At 41.3% G+C, this 18,695-nt stretch overlaps 1 protein-coding gene across 5 annotated transcripts in view; it reads left to right on the top strand.

Annotated features, from left to right (window-relative positions):
- The window catches only part of LOC110045097 (uncharacterized), a 112,353-nt gene that overhangs the window by 84,015 nt on the left and 9,643 nt on the right, over positions 1-18,695 (top strand). For all 5 annotated transcript variants that reach the window (XM_089281999.1, XM_089281997.1, XM_089281998.1 and 2 more), the window contains 21 exons: positions 331-650; positions 1,056-1,281; positions 1,765-2,328; positions 2,722-2,943; positions 3,401-3,699; positions 4,593-4,827; positions 5,401-5,819; positions 6,466-6,610; positions 8,661-8,873; positions 9,313-9,870; positions 10,315-10,929; positions 11,535-11,860; positions 12,237-12,468; positions 12,711-12,926; positions 13,874-14,086; positions 14,619-14,834; positions 15,261-15,479; positions 16,114-16,329; positions 16,953-17,168; positions 17,708-17,923; positions 18,017-18,241. In XM_089281999.1, the coding sequence (XP_089138125.1) occupies positions 331-650; positions 1,056-1,281; positions 1,765-2,328; positions 2,722-2,943; positions 3,401-3,699; positions 4,593-4,827; positions 5,401-5,819; positions 6,466-6,610; positions 8,661-8,873; positions 9,313-9,870; positions 10,315-10,929; positions 11,535-11,860; positions 12,237-12,468; positions 12,711-12,926; positions 13,874-14,086; positions 14,619-14,834; positions 15,261-15,479; positions 16,114-16,329; positions 16,953-17,168; positions 17,708-17,923; positions 18,017-18,241 (6,111 nt within the window). The remainder of the gene's footprint in view (positions 1-330; positions 651-1,055; positions 1,282-1,764; positions 2,329-2,721; positions 2,944-3,400; positions 3,700-4,592; positions 4,828-5,400; positions 5,820-6,465; positions 6,611-8,660; positions 8,874-9,312; positions 9,871-10,314; positions 10,930-11,534; positions 11,861-12,236; positions 12,469-12,710; positions 12,927-13,873; positions 14,087-14,618; positions 14,835-15,260; positions 15,480-16,113; positions 16,330-16,952; positions 17,169-17,707; positions 17,924-18,016; positions 18,242-18,695) is intronic.

Below are 18,695 nucleotides of genomic sequence, written 5' to 3' on the forward strand. Positions count from 1 at the left end.
GCGAGCTTTTTAAGCTTATCGTGTTGCGAAGTTGATTCAAAACCAATTACTTTTCGACACTCAAGTGAAAACCACCCTAAAGGATCTACGCGTCGGTTATATTCAATCATATATTGCAATTTATCAAAAGGAGTAAATTTCGTCGTGAAACTCTGTCCATGACTTAGCGCATTAAAAGGAATTGTTCCACTTTTAACCACTGCTTAATTATGACTTTAAGAAAAGAAATAAAAACGAAGTCCCTTGTTTAAGTTCTTTTATCTTTTCAAGAAAACACACTAATGGCAATAACCGTTTTAGATATATAATCTTGTCTTGCGCACTTTACAGTGACGCCCAAAGTACCAAAGTTGGACCTCGCCTTTGCCATTAGTGCACTACCAACCGACAACAATTTTGGAGTTATCCTGGATGTTGTGAAGGAAGTAACGAAGAGATTCTTCAGCGACAGGGTCCAATATGGGCTTATTGTTTTTGGCAAAGTTGCCTCCATAAGGATTCCCTTCAGGGACAGGTTCAGCGATCCTAAACAACTTGAGAGTTACATTGATTTGATAGCTGGTAACAATGACGAGCCTGCACTGGACAGGGCTCTTGTTTCGGCAAAGAGACTGTTTGAAGGCGAGTCTGCCCGGAAAGATGCTCAGAAGGTATGTGTTACTGAAAAGGAAGCGTTATTTACGAGCGCCGCTATTGGACAGTTGAACGATAATAGGCCCCTTTCACTCGTGGGTCTCCATAACAAACTCAGTTGTGGTCCCTTTATTCATCCGCATGTTACTTGGTATTAGATTTTTGTAATTAACGGCGGTAGTGACTTCGTGCCTTCCAATTCTGTCTGTGGTAATGCTCTTGGACGACACTTTGCTTCAAAGGCTGTATATTTGTACTGCACAATTTCATCTTACCGTTAATAAAAGCGTTTCAATTTCTGTTTTCGTTTTGCTATTACCCAACGTTAAAATCTTTCACCATTCCATTGACTTTTAGCATTGCTCTGATATAAGTCGTGCCTTTACATTAACTTCTGTGTCTGTTATCTTCCTTGTGTTCAGGTTCTTGTCATTATCACGGATGCCTCGACTGGTCGTAACATGCCAGCCATCAACAAAGCGGCAAAGGACTTGATAGAGGCCTCGATAGCTGTGATTCTTGTTGCTATTGGTAACAAGCCTGTTCCTGACTTCGAAAAGGAGTTCCCAGATGAGGATGTTATCAAAACAAACGACACAGATCATCCGATTAAGACGGCTGATAAGATAGAGGACAAATTGCTTAGTGGTAAGTAATTTCGTTTTCAAACTTTCCTCCTTCTTTTTCTTCAAACCTCTTTGTGTAGATGTATTTCTAATCACAGTCTTATCGTTGTAGGAAGTAATTCATAACACTTGAAAATGAATCTATAAATGCTTTTAAAAATAAGACAAAAAGCGAATGGATTTAAATAAGTACAGAAGAACACGCGCAGAATTGAACTTTTGTGCATTACATTCTAGTGCAGTCCTATCTAGGAGCTTAGCTAGGTGTAGCTAAGCGCATTGACTACTATAAAAACAACTTCCCTTCTGCAAAGTAGATTATTTCTGTTATTCACTGTTTGATCTGCAGCAAATTTGATTCGTTTTTCACCTCTTCTGAATCTTAAAATCCTTTGAATTCATATATAACAATTTTGACTTAAAGTTAATTTTGTCGTAATGCGTGCTGCATAATTTAGATTGTGATTGAGCTAGTGATTACCAGTTTGTTTTTATTTATTTTTAGGTACAACCAGGTTTCCAAGATTAGACATATCATTTGTCGTCAGCACAACCGCTGTTGATAGCGGTGATAATTTTAAACTCATCAAGTCCACTATGGAATCAATCATCGAACAATATGGCGTCAAAAAGCATCTTTACAGCATGGTGGTCTTTGGGCAAAACGCCAACATAATACTACCGTTTCAAAAGACCACTAAAGATTCACAGCTGTCTATAATTAAAGGCGCCCAGTTGGTTTCCGGTTTTCCAGATTTGGTGAACGCTCTGGAGACTACAAAGCAGCTCTTTTTCTTACTAAGCGGAGGTGCCCGACCAGATTCCCGGAAGATAATCGTGGTGATGATTGACAAGAAGTCTGTCAACAGCGGAAGTGCGATCGAGAAGATCGTACGTGAATATGAAGACGGCAAAGTCAGGTTTGTTACTGTAGTTATTGGAAATGAGGCCGACCCAGATGAGCTTATTCCGCTGACTCCAGACAAAGACAAGAAGGATATCGTGCCGACCGACAAAGATGATGATCCACGTACGGTTAGAGAGAAAATTATGGCCGCGATAGTTAAAGGTAAGCATCGCAAATTCTATCGGTTTTTGTTCTCTTCCTATCAAAAAGACCGCAGTTGTTCGGAGGCTTGATAACGCTATCCAGTGGATAAGTGTTAACAAAAAAAAAAAACAAAAAACAAAAAACACGCTCTCCGCTGGATAGTGATTTATCCGATGGATAGCGTTATCCAACTCTCGAACAACTCGGGCCAGGTGATTATCTTCAACCCATTTTCTTATTTTTGAGGGGATAACTTGCAATAGACTAGCATCCCATCAATGCAGGGGGAGCAGCTGTACTTTATCCGCGATGAGGTGTTAGTCGGCCCTTCCAGTCCCTAGAGGATTAGAATGGTCTTCAACTACGCTAACCAGTTTAACTAACTCTGCTATTAAAATGTTTTTTTCTCAGCTTTATCTGACCCATGCTTGGTTAAAACATGTGATTTCAATGGGAAGTGTGTGAAGTATCCCAATGGAACAGCAGAATGCATATGCCGTGATGACTGCCCACAGAGCTACAATCCCGTATGTGCAAGTGATAAACAGACTTATCCAAACAACTGTAGTGTGATGGTCGAATCCTGCAGAATGAAGACAAGACTCACTGTTGTAAAGATTGGAGTATGTGAAGGTACAAGGAATGAAATCAATGTTTACTAGAGGCTGTTTCCAATGTGATCCCTGGCAATCGCTGAATTGACTTAAATGAAATGCTTGAAAATTTGAAAACATACCTAAAAGAACCAAGCAGGCAACCGTAACTTTCGCTGTTCTATGATGAATCGCGTTTGTGATCATCTATACTTATGTCATGTTTAATGAAATCACATTTGTGCCCTTAGTGCACTAGACTCGCTCACGGCTTCTCTTTCGCCCAGGAGTAGAAATGAATGCCTTCGATTAAAATACAGTGGGTTACACTGCAATGGACTAGTATTACGTACAGGTGGGGAGTAGAAATGCTACCGAAGCTGGAAATAAGCATCGAGACCTGGGTGACGGTCCACAGGGCTCCAACACAGACGTTACCTTATACCAACGTTGAGTGAGGATTTGTTTATGCTTTTATTTGTGCTTTCCTTCGTTAGCTTGCAACAACTCCGTTGATCTGCTGTTTGTCATGGATGGAGGCAGTCTACCAATCAAGAAGAACTTCATCAAAGCTGTGATCGATACATTCTACATCGGCATAAATGACACCCGGGTGGGACTGCTGTTAACAGGAGGAATAGGTGTGGTCGTGCGCCCTTTCAGCGTTTCCCAATCTGTGGACGCGATCAAAACCTATATTGACGGTCTCAAAGATGTAGGATCGTCTCCTGGAATTACATCTGGGCTGACGAGAGCCTTGGAAATCATCAAAGACCTAAGACCAGATGTGAAACAGGTGGGATTCTTATTTAGGCAATTAATTTTCATTAGGTAACTGTTGTAGGTACGTGCATGTGCGTCCTAGTGGTCAGTGCGTCCGACTGAAGCCGAGAGCTCAGGTCCTGTCCCTAATTGTTCAAAGCGTGGATAACACTAATCGTATCACTATCTAATGTATAGCGTAGTTTATCGAATTGGCATTTCTCCAATGGATAGCATTCACCCGGTAGACAGCGTTATTCACTCCGTGGACAACTGTGCGATGCTGGCCATCAGGGACCTTAAACAATGACGACCGTGACGCGAGGGACGACGCCTAGTGAAAAAAAAAAGATTTATATTTCACCTTCGAGCTATCTGGATGTGCTTAATGCGCCAATCGGTCAAAAAACGTGCGCAAAGAATTTGGTCGTTTCACGTTGTTGTTTGCAGGGAGGGCTTCGAAATGTACGCATGTGCATAGCTATTGTTCTGCTCATTCATCGTTTTGTTTGCTGACATTTTGGTTACCGTTGCCGTCGTGGTTTACTTAAGCTCCCTTATATATTGTCGTTCTATGGTGGCAAGGAAAATTCACTCTCGTAGTGACTGGTGTGCGGAAATACCCCACTACAAATGACCCTTGACTTGCGACACAAATTGAACTAGATCATGAACGTTGTTGCAAATATAGTTTGTAAGGAATTGTTTTTTTTTAAGAAGTTCGTCCATATTTTAATTCATTTCATTTCTTTCGTTGGGTTCTGTGGCTCATTCATTGTCCTGTATTGTGGTACAAAATCAAACCATTATTGTTGGGTTTTCTGTGATCAAGGCGCGTTCAGTTATAAGCTGTTGAGATCATGCTTAGATAACAATAGGGCTCCACACTTATCTTACAATATGACCAAACTATTTTTCTGTTTGTAGGCTGTGGTTGTGATTATGGATCAATCAGAAAATGACATCCCTTTGCTCCATGATGCATCCGGAGCATTAAAGGCCCGTGACGCTGCATTGTTTGTCGTGGGGGTGGGGAGCGGCATGGATGACCCCAGTATCAAGAAAGTCGCCTCTAAGAACGACTACGCATTCCATGCGACCTCCTTCAGTGAGCTCATGTCTGTGGCACCCTTGCTTTCTGATCAGATTTGCCCCTTGAAAGGTATATTTCAGAAGACTGTCTCCTACATTTTCCAATTTTGTTCATATTTTATAAGAGACGAGGCAATAAGAGGTGTTTCTCGTTTCGAATCCAGTCTGCAAGAATAGAACGACTGGATCTCGAAGTTGTCAAAGAAGTATCTTTAGTAACAACGTTTAGTTTTCCTTGAACTCAGAGATTAATTGGCGAGCGGTTTCGAAAGTCGGTCAGTCTCACCCATTCCTTTGTCCTCCTTTTTGACTCTCCCCCAAACCTCCTCGTTCATATGCGAAACGACTGTACTGAAGATTAGCGTTTGGCATAGTGCACTATTTTGCGAAAGAGATGGCACACCTGTTTCAGTCTACAGTAAAGAAATAGTAGTCCAAATAGTAATCCAGAGAGGGTGAATTTAGTGTTAATATTTGGGTCGTCTTCCAATTTTTTTGTCCATGCATAACGATTTACGAGCGCGTAATGGTGTTCAGTACCGCAATTTTACCGCAAATTAGAGCAACTAATGAAAACCTTGAATGGCAAAAGTGAATACACTTATTGACTAGCTTGCTGATAATTCTCGTTCATTTGTTTCAGTATTGGTCTCATACCCAATCGACATTGCTTTCGCTATCTCTGCCACGAGTGCTAAAGCCAACGAGCTCTACGACTACATGCTGGACGCCATTAAGCTGATCATCGATGAATATGGCATGTACCATGTCCATTATGCATTCATGGTGTTTGGTAACGAACCCGACGTGCAACTGAAGTTTGGTGCTAACGTGAAAAGCCCAGACCAGCTCAAGGGTCTTCTGGATAATATTCCGAGAATTGGCGGCCGGCCGAACCTGGAAAAAGCACTTGAAAAGGCTACTGAGATTTTCCAACCAGGTTATAAGGGCGAGAGACCTGCTGTGCGAAAGTTTGTTGTGGTGATTGTGGATAGAAACACTGTAGGAGACAAGAATGTTGTGTTACGTTATGCAAAGAGCTTGGAGAATTCAGGAATAAAGGTTAGTAGCAACGTTAAATGTTGCTCCTGTGCAGACACAATAATAATTCATCTAGTTTTAAACAAGGGAAATCATGGCCGTGACGGTGTTTGGATATCTGGTCTTAATTAGCAGAGACTTTTACGATTTTATTTCTCCGTTTTCTTCTCAGTTTTAGTTTTGATTGAGAAGATATATCAAGCACTCAAGACGGTATTTCACCACATTTTGAAACACCCCGAAGTTCGTCAAAAATACTCCGCTGTGCAACGTATTTTCAACTCTCTTCTTGGTATTTGGTAATGTGGTCAAACGCGGTTTTTCGTGTTTGAAAAATCACTTTAAGTCCATCTTCACATCTCGGAGGCAAAAAAAAGGGAAGAACGGAGAACTTAAGGTTCAGCCTGGCGACTGTTCACAAACTCAACATCTGATAACATTGTCCGTTCTGGAAAGCAACTTTAATTTTTGTTTTGCTGTTGGTTTTGGATTTTGTCTCGCACGTTTCCGCTACGCCTTAAATATAAAATCATTCCGTTTTCCTAGCTAGTGTTTAATATTTATTGCGTAAGCTTAAGCACAATTTTTGTTGTGTACACGCTAGTATTTCCCCTTGTTCCATTAGTTTGGGAGAGACTTTTTCTAATGACTGTGTTGTTAATTCAAGGTGATTCCAGTTGCTATTGGACAGCAGGTGGGTCCAGACGGAATACAAATTCCTCCTAATGAAGGAAACGTCATCACGGACCCAGAACCAGAAATTGGCAAACCAGACATACTGGTTATAGCTGTAATGAAGGCCGTTTTGAAAAGTGAGGAAAACGTTCAGCTAGATAAGTCTTGAGTTCAGGGCAACTCTTAAATAATTCATAAATGTCCTAAAATTTACAAAATGAGAACATGAAATGAGAATGAGAACACCATTTTTTTTGGCTTTCATTTACGTTGTTCTCCGTCTAAGACACATTTTCTTTTGTCTTAGTTTGACAATTCAAGTTTTGCAATCTTCCAGTCGCACTATTCATTGTTTTTCTTGGTGTAGCTATTACTTTTCTCTCAGTTTACTTTTTCCTTCCTATTGAGAGCAAGGTCATTGCTGATCTCCTTTGTTTTAAGCTGCTGTTTCCATAATACTTATTACTTAGTCACTTCACATCCTTTAGATCACGTACATTCTACTCTTAACATGTCCGATATTCTTTCTCTGCCTGTCCTGTTCCTTGCTTTCTCCTGTAGGTGCTTGTCGATCCACTGAGTGTGCGCACTACGCTCAGTGTGTCATTCAAAGAGCTGGCACTGCTCTGTGCGTCTGTCCTGACCTTTGTTCTTCATTTTTTCGCCCTGTGTGTGGATCGAATTCAAGGACTTACTGGAATACGTGTTTTCTGAGAAGAGAGGCTTGTTTCATGGGCCAAAATACTTCTGTTATGTCTGAAAAAGCTTGTAGTAAGTTGCATGTTGTTTCTCGACTTCACATTTTCTCATGTGATCGATATTGGATGTTTACTTTGAAGCGCAAATCAAGGGCGCCTGTCCCCGTGTTCCCTCCCTCGACATTAGTGTAAACATCGAGGTCGGATGTGAATCCAACTTCTTTCAGTTCCTCTCTTGACAAAAAACACAAGGCCATACTGAAGTGAATGAATTATAACCTGCGAAACTGAAAATGCGTAAGCCAAGTGAGCTGCTCAAACGACCATGTGATAATCAGCGGATCCTGCTGTTGTTATTTCGTTCTCAAAACGATTGTGGTGTGTGACATGTTCTAAGTCTTGTTTCAAAAGTCTCAATAGATTTGTCACCAAAAAGAAAGTTGTTTTAGATGCTATAGACAGTTACAGATCTCTCCGGCAGAAACTTAAAGACTTCATGGTTTAACTAAAAACTGGCTAAATTTGGATTCAGCTGCTTTCGTTTTACCCGCGCTTTCTCTTTGTAAACTAGAAACCTCCCTACCCTCTTCTCTTCTGTGATTTCAATGCATGGGTAGTTGCACTGTTTTGTGGTTGAATCTCCCATTACAGAAATCTCTTCTCTCTATATATTGTGAAATTTTTACTTTTTCTTCTCTGTGCCATCTATTTTCAATCTTTTCTGAAGACCTAACTCCTTGTTCTGGAATCAAATGCCCCTTCCACGGAACTTGCCGACTTAAAGAGGATGGAACCCCGTACTGCGCATGTCTTGTTTCCTGTCCAGAGAATTACAGGCCAGTGTGTGGCAGTGATGTGAAATCTTACTTAAACGAGTGCTTTCTTCGAATTCAGTCATGTCTTCTGCAAAAACAAATCACTGTAAAGTACAGTGACCACTGCAGTAAGTTTGTCCTCTTTCTATCTTTTTCTTTGCCTATAATCATTTTCTTTAACAGACACAATTTGCACCGTCACAACAGGAAGTATTTCCAGGGTCTCGATGGACCTGAAAAGAAAATCTCGCCATAACAAAAAGGCTCAAAGAACATGAATAGTCGCTCTTATTTGGGCCGCAAGAGGAAGAAGAGAAAAGTCTTTTATGAGCTGCTGATTTTAGTGCAAAAACTGGAGGAGGGCTCCCGTTTCAGAACTCCATAAAGCCCCTCTTCGTCTCTCTCAACCCGCTCCACTAGGGTCCAGTAACAAGATAGATAAATGCATCACTTCTACTTTCTGGCAAGTATTGCCATCGCTAAATCTTAATTGCAAACTTCAAGATGCCGTGTACATTGACCTAAATTTGAACATAACTATTTCTTTTCTCTTTTTCTATCAATTCCAACCATTATTATTTTGGGGGGTTCCACTTCAATAAAAGGCACGTTTCTAAGCAACAGAATCTCTTGCAACCTTACAAGTGGCAAACTTACAGTGTTATATTCTTTAGATCCTTGCAAGGAAGTTAAATGTGGCTACAACGCCAAATGTCGCTCCTTACCAAATGACACCGCTCTATGCGAGTGCGAAGACGATTGTTCAACAGAACCTGTTAAAGCAGTTTGTGGAAGTGACATGGTGACTTATCCAAATGAATGTGCGCTTAAAGCAAAGGCCTGCGTGGAGAAACAAATGACCACCGTGAAATCAAAAGGAATTTGCCGTACGTATTTGTAGATTGTTATTTGACTTTGTGTTTCATAAGCATTAGTGAGGTGATTGTATATTGCTTATGTACGACTTGTTATTGCGGATGTTCTGTAGTATCTGTTTCTGTCCCTGGTCACGCAACCGAACATTGCGATACATAACTTTAAGCCAGACGTCGGTTTACTGTTCCAACTATTCGTGCTAATATACCAGTTTTCATAAGTCGCGCATACGAAAATTGCCTTACTATTCCAGTTTTCACTAGTCGGGCAAACGAAAATTGCGTTACTATACCAGTTTTCTGTAGTGCCTCTTTCTGTGCTTGTCACGCAACCAAACAATGCGCGACAAACCCAAAGTAAAAACTGTAGATTCCTAATTCTCTCGACCGCTTTTTGCCGGTATCATTGTTGTTTTATGTTGAACCCCTTTCTCGTCATTCTGGTTTACAGAGAAAGCCATCGATTTAGCCTTTGTAATCGGCACCTCTGGACCAAAAGCTCCGTCCAACTTTGCGAGAATGGTAACAATCTTAAAGAACATTGTCGATGAGTATGACGTTTCTGCGAGCATGACGCATCTCGCCCTCGTGGACTACAACGGTCTCCCTGCCAATGCCAGGGTTTTCTTCAGTGACAGCTACAGCAAGGAGAATTTCAAAATTGTGGCTGAGAACATTCCTGGTCCAGGCTCTAGGCCAGGTACACTGAGTGACGCTCTGAAAAAGGTTCGCGATTCAGTCTTTACTCTCCAGCGTGGCGAGCGACCGTTTGCGGAGGATATTCTCGTTGTTATGACCGAGGGTGACTTTGATGAAAACTCTAAAGCCATCATGGACGAGGTTGCCAAGTTACGGGAGAAGCCAGTCAAGATCATTGTCATTGCCATCACGGACAAACCCGATGGGGACAAGTTTAAAGTTATTGCATCAGGAGATAACCTCGTGGTGATACCCAAGCCTGGTGGGGACAAAGAAGAGGCGAAAAAAGTACCATTTATCGCTGCCAAAGGTTGGTTAATCATTTAATTTTCAAAAGCGACTAGCTTGCACTTTCCCACTCAACGACGGAATAGTTTTCATTACATAGTATCTAGTGTACAGGTGGTGAGAATTAGATAATACTATTTCTCACTGTGCTTTGTTTTACCGCTTTGTGAGCTCGTAATTTCAGTCATAATGCTCTAGCCGATCAAAGCGTCGTCGTCGCTTTTACGTCCTCGCGCCTTGACAACGGTTCTGTGTTTCCCCGCGCTGGCCAGAAGTTTGATCAGTTGTTTATTCTTTGAAATCTGTGGGGTCTATTTCACTTTCTACGGTTCTGATTGGCTGTAGATGCTTTTGTGTTACTTTCACTGTTTCACAGCAGTCATATGAATTTCTCTCATGTAGTGGAATATGAAATCATTCCACTGACAACCAAATTGAAATCTTTTACTTGTCATAATTTCAACAGTGTTTCACAGTTGCGTAGAAGTGAAGACATCCGGGTACTCATCTGATGGCCACTACCTTGTTCAGGCAAGTGACAGATGTAAAGACCCAATCAGAATTTACTGTCACATGATGGCCTCCAACTCGCCGCGGGAGTTTATAACTTTGGAGTCTGGAGCTGAGAACAACTACGCTATTATCTACCACCAACGGCTACAGGACAGGTTCAGCTGCAGTGGGCCTGCGCGAACACAGTTGTACGCTGAACGAGGAACAACAAATTTCACTAAAGTGCGCCTTGACATCGCAACCATGAGGATTATCAGCAATGACTTCACCTTTGCCCAGACGGAGGAAGGAAAGAACATTGCATATGGCACTGCTGGGGATTGTTATTCGGTGAATACGGGCAAATGCCGCAAGGGTGGCTTCAAGGTGGATTTGAGCGGGACGAGACTTCGGGTTCGGGATGATGTGACGTGGACACTGCAAGGTTTCCCGAGTGGTTTACAGCTACAGGATTACATGAAGTCACATGATGGTGCCGTGGTGTCTGCCAAGTGTGGTGGGTGGTGTGGTAGATGTAAACCGACCAGAGGAGCCATTTTAGTGGAGCCCTTGTGTTCTATTCCTGCAGGTGGGTAGCACCTACGATCAGTAGAAAATTACAATAATAAAGAGAGGAAGCTCCGCTAGACGCCCTTCGGCCAATAAAACCCCCGTCTAGACTCTTTTGCGTGGTTCCTACTCCTATCCACGCTGGTAAGTCAAGATGATTTAACCCCTTGAGTGCCAGACCTTTGTGTACTGCGTGCCGTACCATTTTCACTGAAAATCGGTGTATAGTAAAAACTTGAAGCCTCTTCACTTAAACTATAGACATGTACACATTTTCTAAAAGGTGATAAAAGTGTCTCTTCAATGCGGGTAATTTCGCCGAGGTTGACGTAATTTGATATCCATACGACTTCATAACAATGCGAAATTAGAAGTCTTTCGAAAAATCTCCTACGAATCTCAGACGCCGATAAAAGTTGTTTCCAGCGCGCTTGGAGTTTGATTAAATCTCTTAAAATTTTGACTTACTCAGTACGTCATAAAGGCACCTGAGGTGCGAAAACCGTGACGTACTGAGTGCGTCAAATAGGCATTCAATTTGAGGTTCATCGCATTTCGGCTTTTTTTGTCCTTTGTTCAATTTAACTCTCCACATCACTTACAAGCACACTTTGTAAATTTCAGCTTGTCCATTTCCCATGGATGTGGTCTTCGCTTTAGACTCTTCTGCCGAGTTATCAACCTCGGAATACAACCAGCAGAAGAATTTTGTTCTGACGATGATCAACGCTTTCACGATTTCCGACATCAAAACTCACGTTGGTGTTATCACGGTTGGAGAGACCGCGCGGAAAGATATTGCGCTCAGAGAACACACTCGGCCCGGAGTACTGAAGGCTAGAGTGGCTGGGCTGCCTGCTAAGAGAGACTTCCCTTCAGATCCGACCAGTAGGCTAAGTGACATGCTACGAAGGGCATCAGAGGTATTCAGGAATGGAGGAAGAACCGGGGTAAGCACTTGTGCTGTTTATGTTATTTCTAATTTAAACTTCATTTAAGGGAGCTCTATCACGGTTTGCACGTCCTGGAAAGTTAAGCCTGAATTTTTCAATTTCGTCGTTTGGAATTCGTCCATCCAACTGTCCTTGTTCCTTTATGGGTTATTATCATTAACTCTTTGGTGTTTTTCTATCTTAGCAAACAACTATTTTCAGGTTACCTTCAATTTAAAGGTAATTTAGTACGTGGCCAAAATAACTCAAAATAACGCGACTGAGCTCCTTTAAGGCACTCCAAAGTGTAGATAATTATGGTTTATATGTGTGTATTAATATTTTTCCACATAAGATAGGGAGAATGTCAAAATCACTCGCTATTTTCTCGCAGGTTCCAAAATCTCTGATTGCAATAGTTGTCGGCAAAATCACAGAGGATCTGAAGTCTGCCGCCGCCGCCCTGAAGAACACAGGTGTTCAAATATTCGTTGTCGCTGTTACTGTTAAGACGCCCTCTTCTCGGCATCTCAGTCTTGCCAGTGGAAGCAATTTTATGCACACTGTGAGCAGCCTGGATGAGCTTGGTTATCTGAGTGCAAGGCTGACCAAAGACACTTGTGAAGGTAAACTTAAACCACCATATGCAAAACGTAGGACTGGAGAATTTGTCGTAGAGCTTGTCTTTTGTGGTCAAAATCTCATCTGGCTTTGTACGATTAGATTTTTAGGCCTAGACATGTTTGTTCTTTCGTTGTGTCTATCTTCTTTCCTGCCTTTCATTGTTTCTTCGTTGCTTTTGACCTCCGCTCCCTGCCTTTTTTTGCCTTCCTCTCGTGGCTAAGACAATATTTGTTTCATTTCACAGACCCTTGCGCGAAGAAGGTTTGTAAACACTATGCGCGCTGCAAAGCAACTGATTTCACCTCCACGGAGTGCGTGTGTCCAAAGATGAGTGACTGTCCACCCACTAGAGATCAAGTGTGTGGCAGTGATAAGGTTACCTATTATAATGACTGTGCATTACGAGTTGAGGCTTGCAAAAAAGGAGAGGATATCACTGTTGACAACTTGGGGCCATGTGGTAAGCTTTGATCTGAAATCAAGTTTCTCCTTACATATAACAAGACAGGACAACACACACTTTATTACCAAAATAGAAAAAACTCTTAGTTACAAAAAAAGATAATTGTAACAGAAAATTAGGTAAATTCACCCAGAATAACTTAAAAGCTACTCGAGCTGGGTGAAATTAAATAGTACGTATATAAAGAAGTTGGTTGGCAGTAAAGCTTTTAAGGGGGGAGAAGAAAGGAGACAAAATATGGGGATAAAAGGAAAAAAACATAACAACAACAAATAAGTAAGCAGAATAAATCAATAAGTCACTAAATACCTAGAAATAAAGTAAATTGGTAATAAATAAGTCACTAGTAAGTGCCAGATGAAAACTCATAAATGTTGGCAATATCATTGAATCACTGAATTGAACGCTTGGGTCCACTTGCGACTCCGTTTGGCCAGGCGTTAGATACTAAACTTACCTTTGTATTTGAAACTTTAAAGGGGGAGGTGTTTCATATTTTCTCCAAATTATTCCAAACTTTTACAGCTGCAAACCGAATGTTAAGTTTACAATGGTTTGTTTTGATGGTGTATATTAATACGTTATCAAGTAGGTGGGTGATAAGAATAAAGATAGTTATACAACGAGTGGATATAGTTTTGATATAACACCAAATTCTCAAAACGAACTGTGAAGGAAACCTATGACAATCAGTGAGATGAATTTTGTTGTTCACCTTTGACGGTGATTCGGATACTCGCATTCACAGGTCGTGAAAAATTCTACAGCTCATTGTATTTCAAAATTCTTCGTATAGATTGATAGCCAGCTCTATAAGCTTTAACTTGATATAGGGGGTCAGGTATCTACAGTTTAAACGGACGCGCTACAGCGCTTGGACGCGAGACACCTCTAAAGGTATACGATAACCTTTAATTAAAGCATTTGGCAACTTTCCTTTCTAGGTCTTTGTGCTGGTGTTATATGTAGGGAACATGAACGATGCGAAGTGAAGGATGGAAATGCACAGTGTTCATGTAAGGACGTCAGGGAGTGTCCCCAGACTGCGGCTCCCGTGTGTGGACAGAACAACGAGACTTACATCAATCAGTGTTATCTGGACGTGGATAATTGCTTAATGAATGAAACCGTCGATGCACAGAGACCTGGAAAGTGTGGTTAGTATATTTTCGTTGTTTTAAGTGTTTCTCACCTAAAGAACCAAAAAAAGTATTTGAGCTTAAGCAACGACGACGGCGACGCCGAGCACAACGCCTAGTCAAAAATCAATTTATATTTTACCGGCGAAATTCGCAACTTCTAGATCTGTTCACCACGCCAATGGCTCTCGGAAAGTGCTCAGACAAATATGCAATGACAGCGTTCATTTCTAAAATGGAAATACGAAACATTAGCCGTCGTCGTTCGCGTTCTTCAGATTACGCAAAACTTGGTCATTTCACGTTGTTGTTTTGCAGAGGACGGCAAAGAAATGTAAAAAGATTTATCACGCACGTGCACAGCTGTTGTTTTGCTCATTAAACTTTTTGTTTGGTGACGTTCTCGTTGCCGTCGTCGTCGTGGTTTGCTTAAGCTCCCTAATATTGCTCTTCAAAAATGTTGGCAATTGTCTTTTGCGTTTGTTGTGATCAATGCCCTGCCAACATGGGTGCTCCATTCAGACATTTTATGTTGTGAATTTTATTTCAGAGCCTTGTGCTGGTGTGCAATGTAAAGAACCCAAGAAATGCACGGTGGACTCTCAAGGGAACGCTCAGTGCGAGTGCCCGGATGAAAGGGACTGCCCTATGACTGTTAACACTGTATGCGGCAGTGATGGCAAAACATATCTCAACGAGTGTGTGATGAAAGCAAAGGCTTGTCTGAAAGAAATGTCAGTTTACGTCTTGATAGATGGCTATTGTGGTGAGTGAATATAATTTATGTGGGCCACAAGTCTATAGGCAATTTTAGCCACTGTCGAGTGTTATCCTCTAAAAGCAAAGTCTCTACATCACAATTTGTCGACATCAAACAATGAATGGGTATTTATTTGTGCAAGAAAAAATATAAAATAAAACGTAATTGTGTTTTGTTTGATTTATAATAGCTTGTGTTTGCTAACGTGTGCTGCTTGGGAAGGGCGAGGTTGTACATGAAACAAATATTTCTACCTGAATGAACAGTTAGGCTACTAACCAATTCACCACTGCTAGAAGAAGTAAATTCCAGCTAGGCCCTGGATTATGACCTTGAACCAGGGACCTCTGAATTGCAAGACCAACGCCCTAACCCCTTGGCCATGCTTCGTTACACTATTTTTATAATTGTATGCATGGGTGATCCTTTCAGGCCCATGTGACCTCGCTAAGGACTGCAAAAACAATGCGGCCTGCACTGGAAATGCTGACGGCTCGGTCACGTGTAAGTGCCGGACAGAAGATGAGTGTCCTAAAGATGGTGATGGAGTGTGTGGCTCAGACGGACAGACATACATCAACAAGTGTCTCTTAGATGTGGCGGCTTGTGCAAATAACAAAGAGGTAGACGTGCGTCATACAGGACCTTGCGGTGAGTGATTAACTGAGTTATAGTATGGCAACAATGACTGGTGCATCGTGATTTGTTAAAACCTCAATTCTTCTTAATTCCAAATAGTAAGTCTTAACAATACCTTTAAGCACATTTTGTTTTTGGTTGTGCTCGAATTTAGTTAAAACTTAAGCACGCAAAAAGCCTTTTCCATGAACTGGTCTTCATGTCTCGGGTATTGTGGAAGAAATTCAAACCATCTTGTTGCAAAATTAAAGAGCATTCCAACTCTGTTTATGATGTTACAACCATAATATCATGGGTGACAAAGTACTCCTATATTTTGGCTCGAAATTTTAGCCTTAATTTATAATTTCACAAGTGAAATTACAAAATTGCGCGAAACTTCTCGCTACAACAAACGAGTCAAAAATTGTGAGCGTAATTTGGCATCCCTTATATTTAAAGGTGATCAAATGGTACACTCTTGAAATTAAGAATAATTTCACTTACGTTTTGTCAAAATTCTAATAATTTCTGACCCATTATTAGAATTTTGACAAAACACGCGTTAAATTATTTCCTTTCTTTCACTCGTCACCTTTGAATTACCCATACAAAGCAAGTTGTGTTAAAATATAGTTATGCCGTGTTTTATCTACTTTATCCATAGGATCCTGTAGACTTAATAGTTGCCGTTCAAATGAAGTATGCACGGGTCAAAAGGACGGTACATTTTCCTGTAAGTGCATCGAGAAGAAGGACTGTGCCAAGGAGAAGGACCGTGTGTGCGGCACCGATGGAAACACCTACCTGAATGAGTGCATTCTAAAGGCAGAGTCGTGTGAGAGCAACACAACAGTTGGAGTGAAGCATGCTGGTCCTTGTGGTACAGTTATATTTTCATTTTCACCGCAATGCATTTCTTTATGTATAAAATTAACGCCAAATCCGATATTTTTACCGCCTCGATCAGTATGTCAAACTTGCTGCACATACTGATGTAATCTAACGTTGGACTGTAGTGAAGTAACTAACAGAATTAGAGCGGTTTTCTCTTGAGTGTCGCAAAGTAAGTGATTTTGCATTACTTCGCTACTCGATTGGCCTAAAAAACTCGCGCCTATTTTCCGTCCAATCAGAAGTAAAATAAGACCAACCGTGACTCGCTCGCACACGTTTTCCCGCGCTTCGCGTGAGCTACCTGTAATTACAGTCAGTTTTGATTGGTTCGCTGTATTGTCTGTGTCCTTTGTGATTGGTTAGATTAATTTCTTTGGTTTTGGTTTTACGACACTCAACTGAAAACCGCTCTATGTTTCCCGCGTTTATGACAGGTCACATTGAACTTTACGTTTTTATTGCCGTCACATTCACGAACTTAACTAAACATTCAACACTAACTTTCATTTTCCTACCACAATTTTGCTTGGAAAGCTGCTTTATAACTCAATTCTGGTTTAGCGTTTCGTCGATTTACATGTATATCTCCGCTTGGTTTGTATTTAACAGTGGTTTGTAAAGACACCCGCTGTTCTCAAGGCAAGCGGTGTGTGGCAAGTAAACTGAATACACCCACTTGCAAGTGTCCGACAGAAGATGACTGTCCAAGAGATTATGATCCAGTGTGTGGCAGCGATGGGCGAAATTACATAACCTCGTGCAGAATGAGAGTTGAAGCCTGCAGCACAGAAGTGTCGCTTGTAGTGATCAAGAAGGGAGTGTGTGGTAGGGTTACACTGTCGGTGAACTAAATGTTCTTTGAAATGTTCTTTACCTGGCCTGAAGGGATGAAGCGTTAAGTCCTATCATTTTATACTCCCTTGAAAGATAGTGAAATCTTAATGGCAGATTAACGTGTTTTTAGAGTATTTTTCCATTGCAAATCTTCAGATGCTCGTTTCTGGAGATCTCCAGATTTCTGCCTTCATTTTCAAGTTAAATCCACAGATTTCAAGTTCTTGCAAGAGGTCAGGTCCGTAATTACCGCTTAGTTTGCATAGCTTTTGACAGGCGACGAAATTTTGGAAAGGAAGCAAATAAATAAGCCATTTGTCTGTGGTGTTTCTGTTACGTTCGGTGCCAAACCTCGTAAAAAGGTGTAGAAATTTGCACGAAAATCAACATCGAGTACACTTTCATTTGAAAGGGGAAAGGCTCCGTACTAGTATTCGTTATCCGCCTCGACAAACGATTATTGCCTATTAGCCGCGTAAAATATTGCCATTTTTCCCTTCACGCCAGTTTATTCTTCTACTGATCTTCAGATCCTTGCCAAGCTGCCAACTGTAAACACCATTCCGTGTGCAAACTGATACCTGACGGCTCCACGGCCTGTGAGTGTCCTCGGGCGGAGGAATGCCCGGATATCAATGATCCCGTATGTGGTACGAATGGCAAGACTTACGAGAGCGAATGCAAGCTGAAGGCGGAAAGCTGCGCGGAGGGAACCGATGTTACAACGAAACACAATGGAGTATGCGGTATGAAAATTACATCTCAGAATATGCTTTCACTGACTTGCTCTCTTTATCCCGTTAGACAAGTATTTTTTTGTTCTATGTTGTTTTCTCCAGGTCCCTGCTCTTTGTCGGATTGCGAAGACTATTACGGTATATGTACCGTAGCAGATGATGGATCTGGTACTGCACAGTGCACGTGCCCAACCGCTGACCAGTGTTCAAATGCCGCCAGAGCGGTTTGTGGAGACAATGCTAAGACCTATCGAAACAAGTGCTTCTTGGAAGCCGAGTCTTGTGCCCTGAAATACAAAATTGAAGTCAAGCGAAAAGGACAGTGTAGTGAGTATAACATGGCGAAGTTTTGTTTTACAAGAATATACTCAACTATTAGACTATGAACTTGAAATTTCTATCGCGTGATAGTTGACGAGGGCGCAGCCTGAATCAACTATCGCGCATAGAAATCGAGAGCGAGTAATGTAATTGTTTTAGCCGGTTTAAATCAAATGAATTTTCAAGACTTAATCTAAATCCTCTGCAAAGAAATGGTCGCCAGTTTATTAGGAAGCACACACTGATGGATTACTCACTACCTACAGCGGAAATTGAGCAGATATTGAGTAGCGTAGCCAATCAGAGAACGGCATTCGTGATAGAACACTAGTAGATTTCTATTTAAAATTAATAGATTTCAGATTTCTTAGATTGTTCACTTTTTACTTTTCTACAGCTCTGATGATTTCATTCCAGTTTTTCTTCGCAGATTTAGTGTTAGGGGCCACATTTTTCAGTT

Source organism: Orbicella faveolata, unplaced genomic scaffold (assembly GCF_042242905.1).
Source record: "Orbicella faveolata isolate gen_17 unplaced genomic scaffold, um_ofav_v1 contig_12, whole genome shotgun sequence".
Lineage (NCBI taxonomy): Eukaryota > Metazoa > Cnidaria > Anthozoa > Scleractinia > Merulinidae > Orbicella > Orbicella faveolata.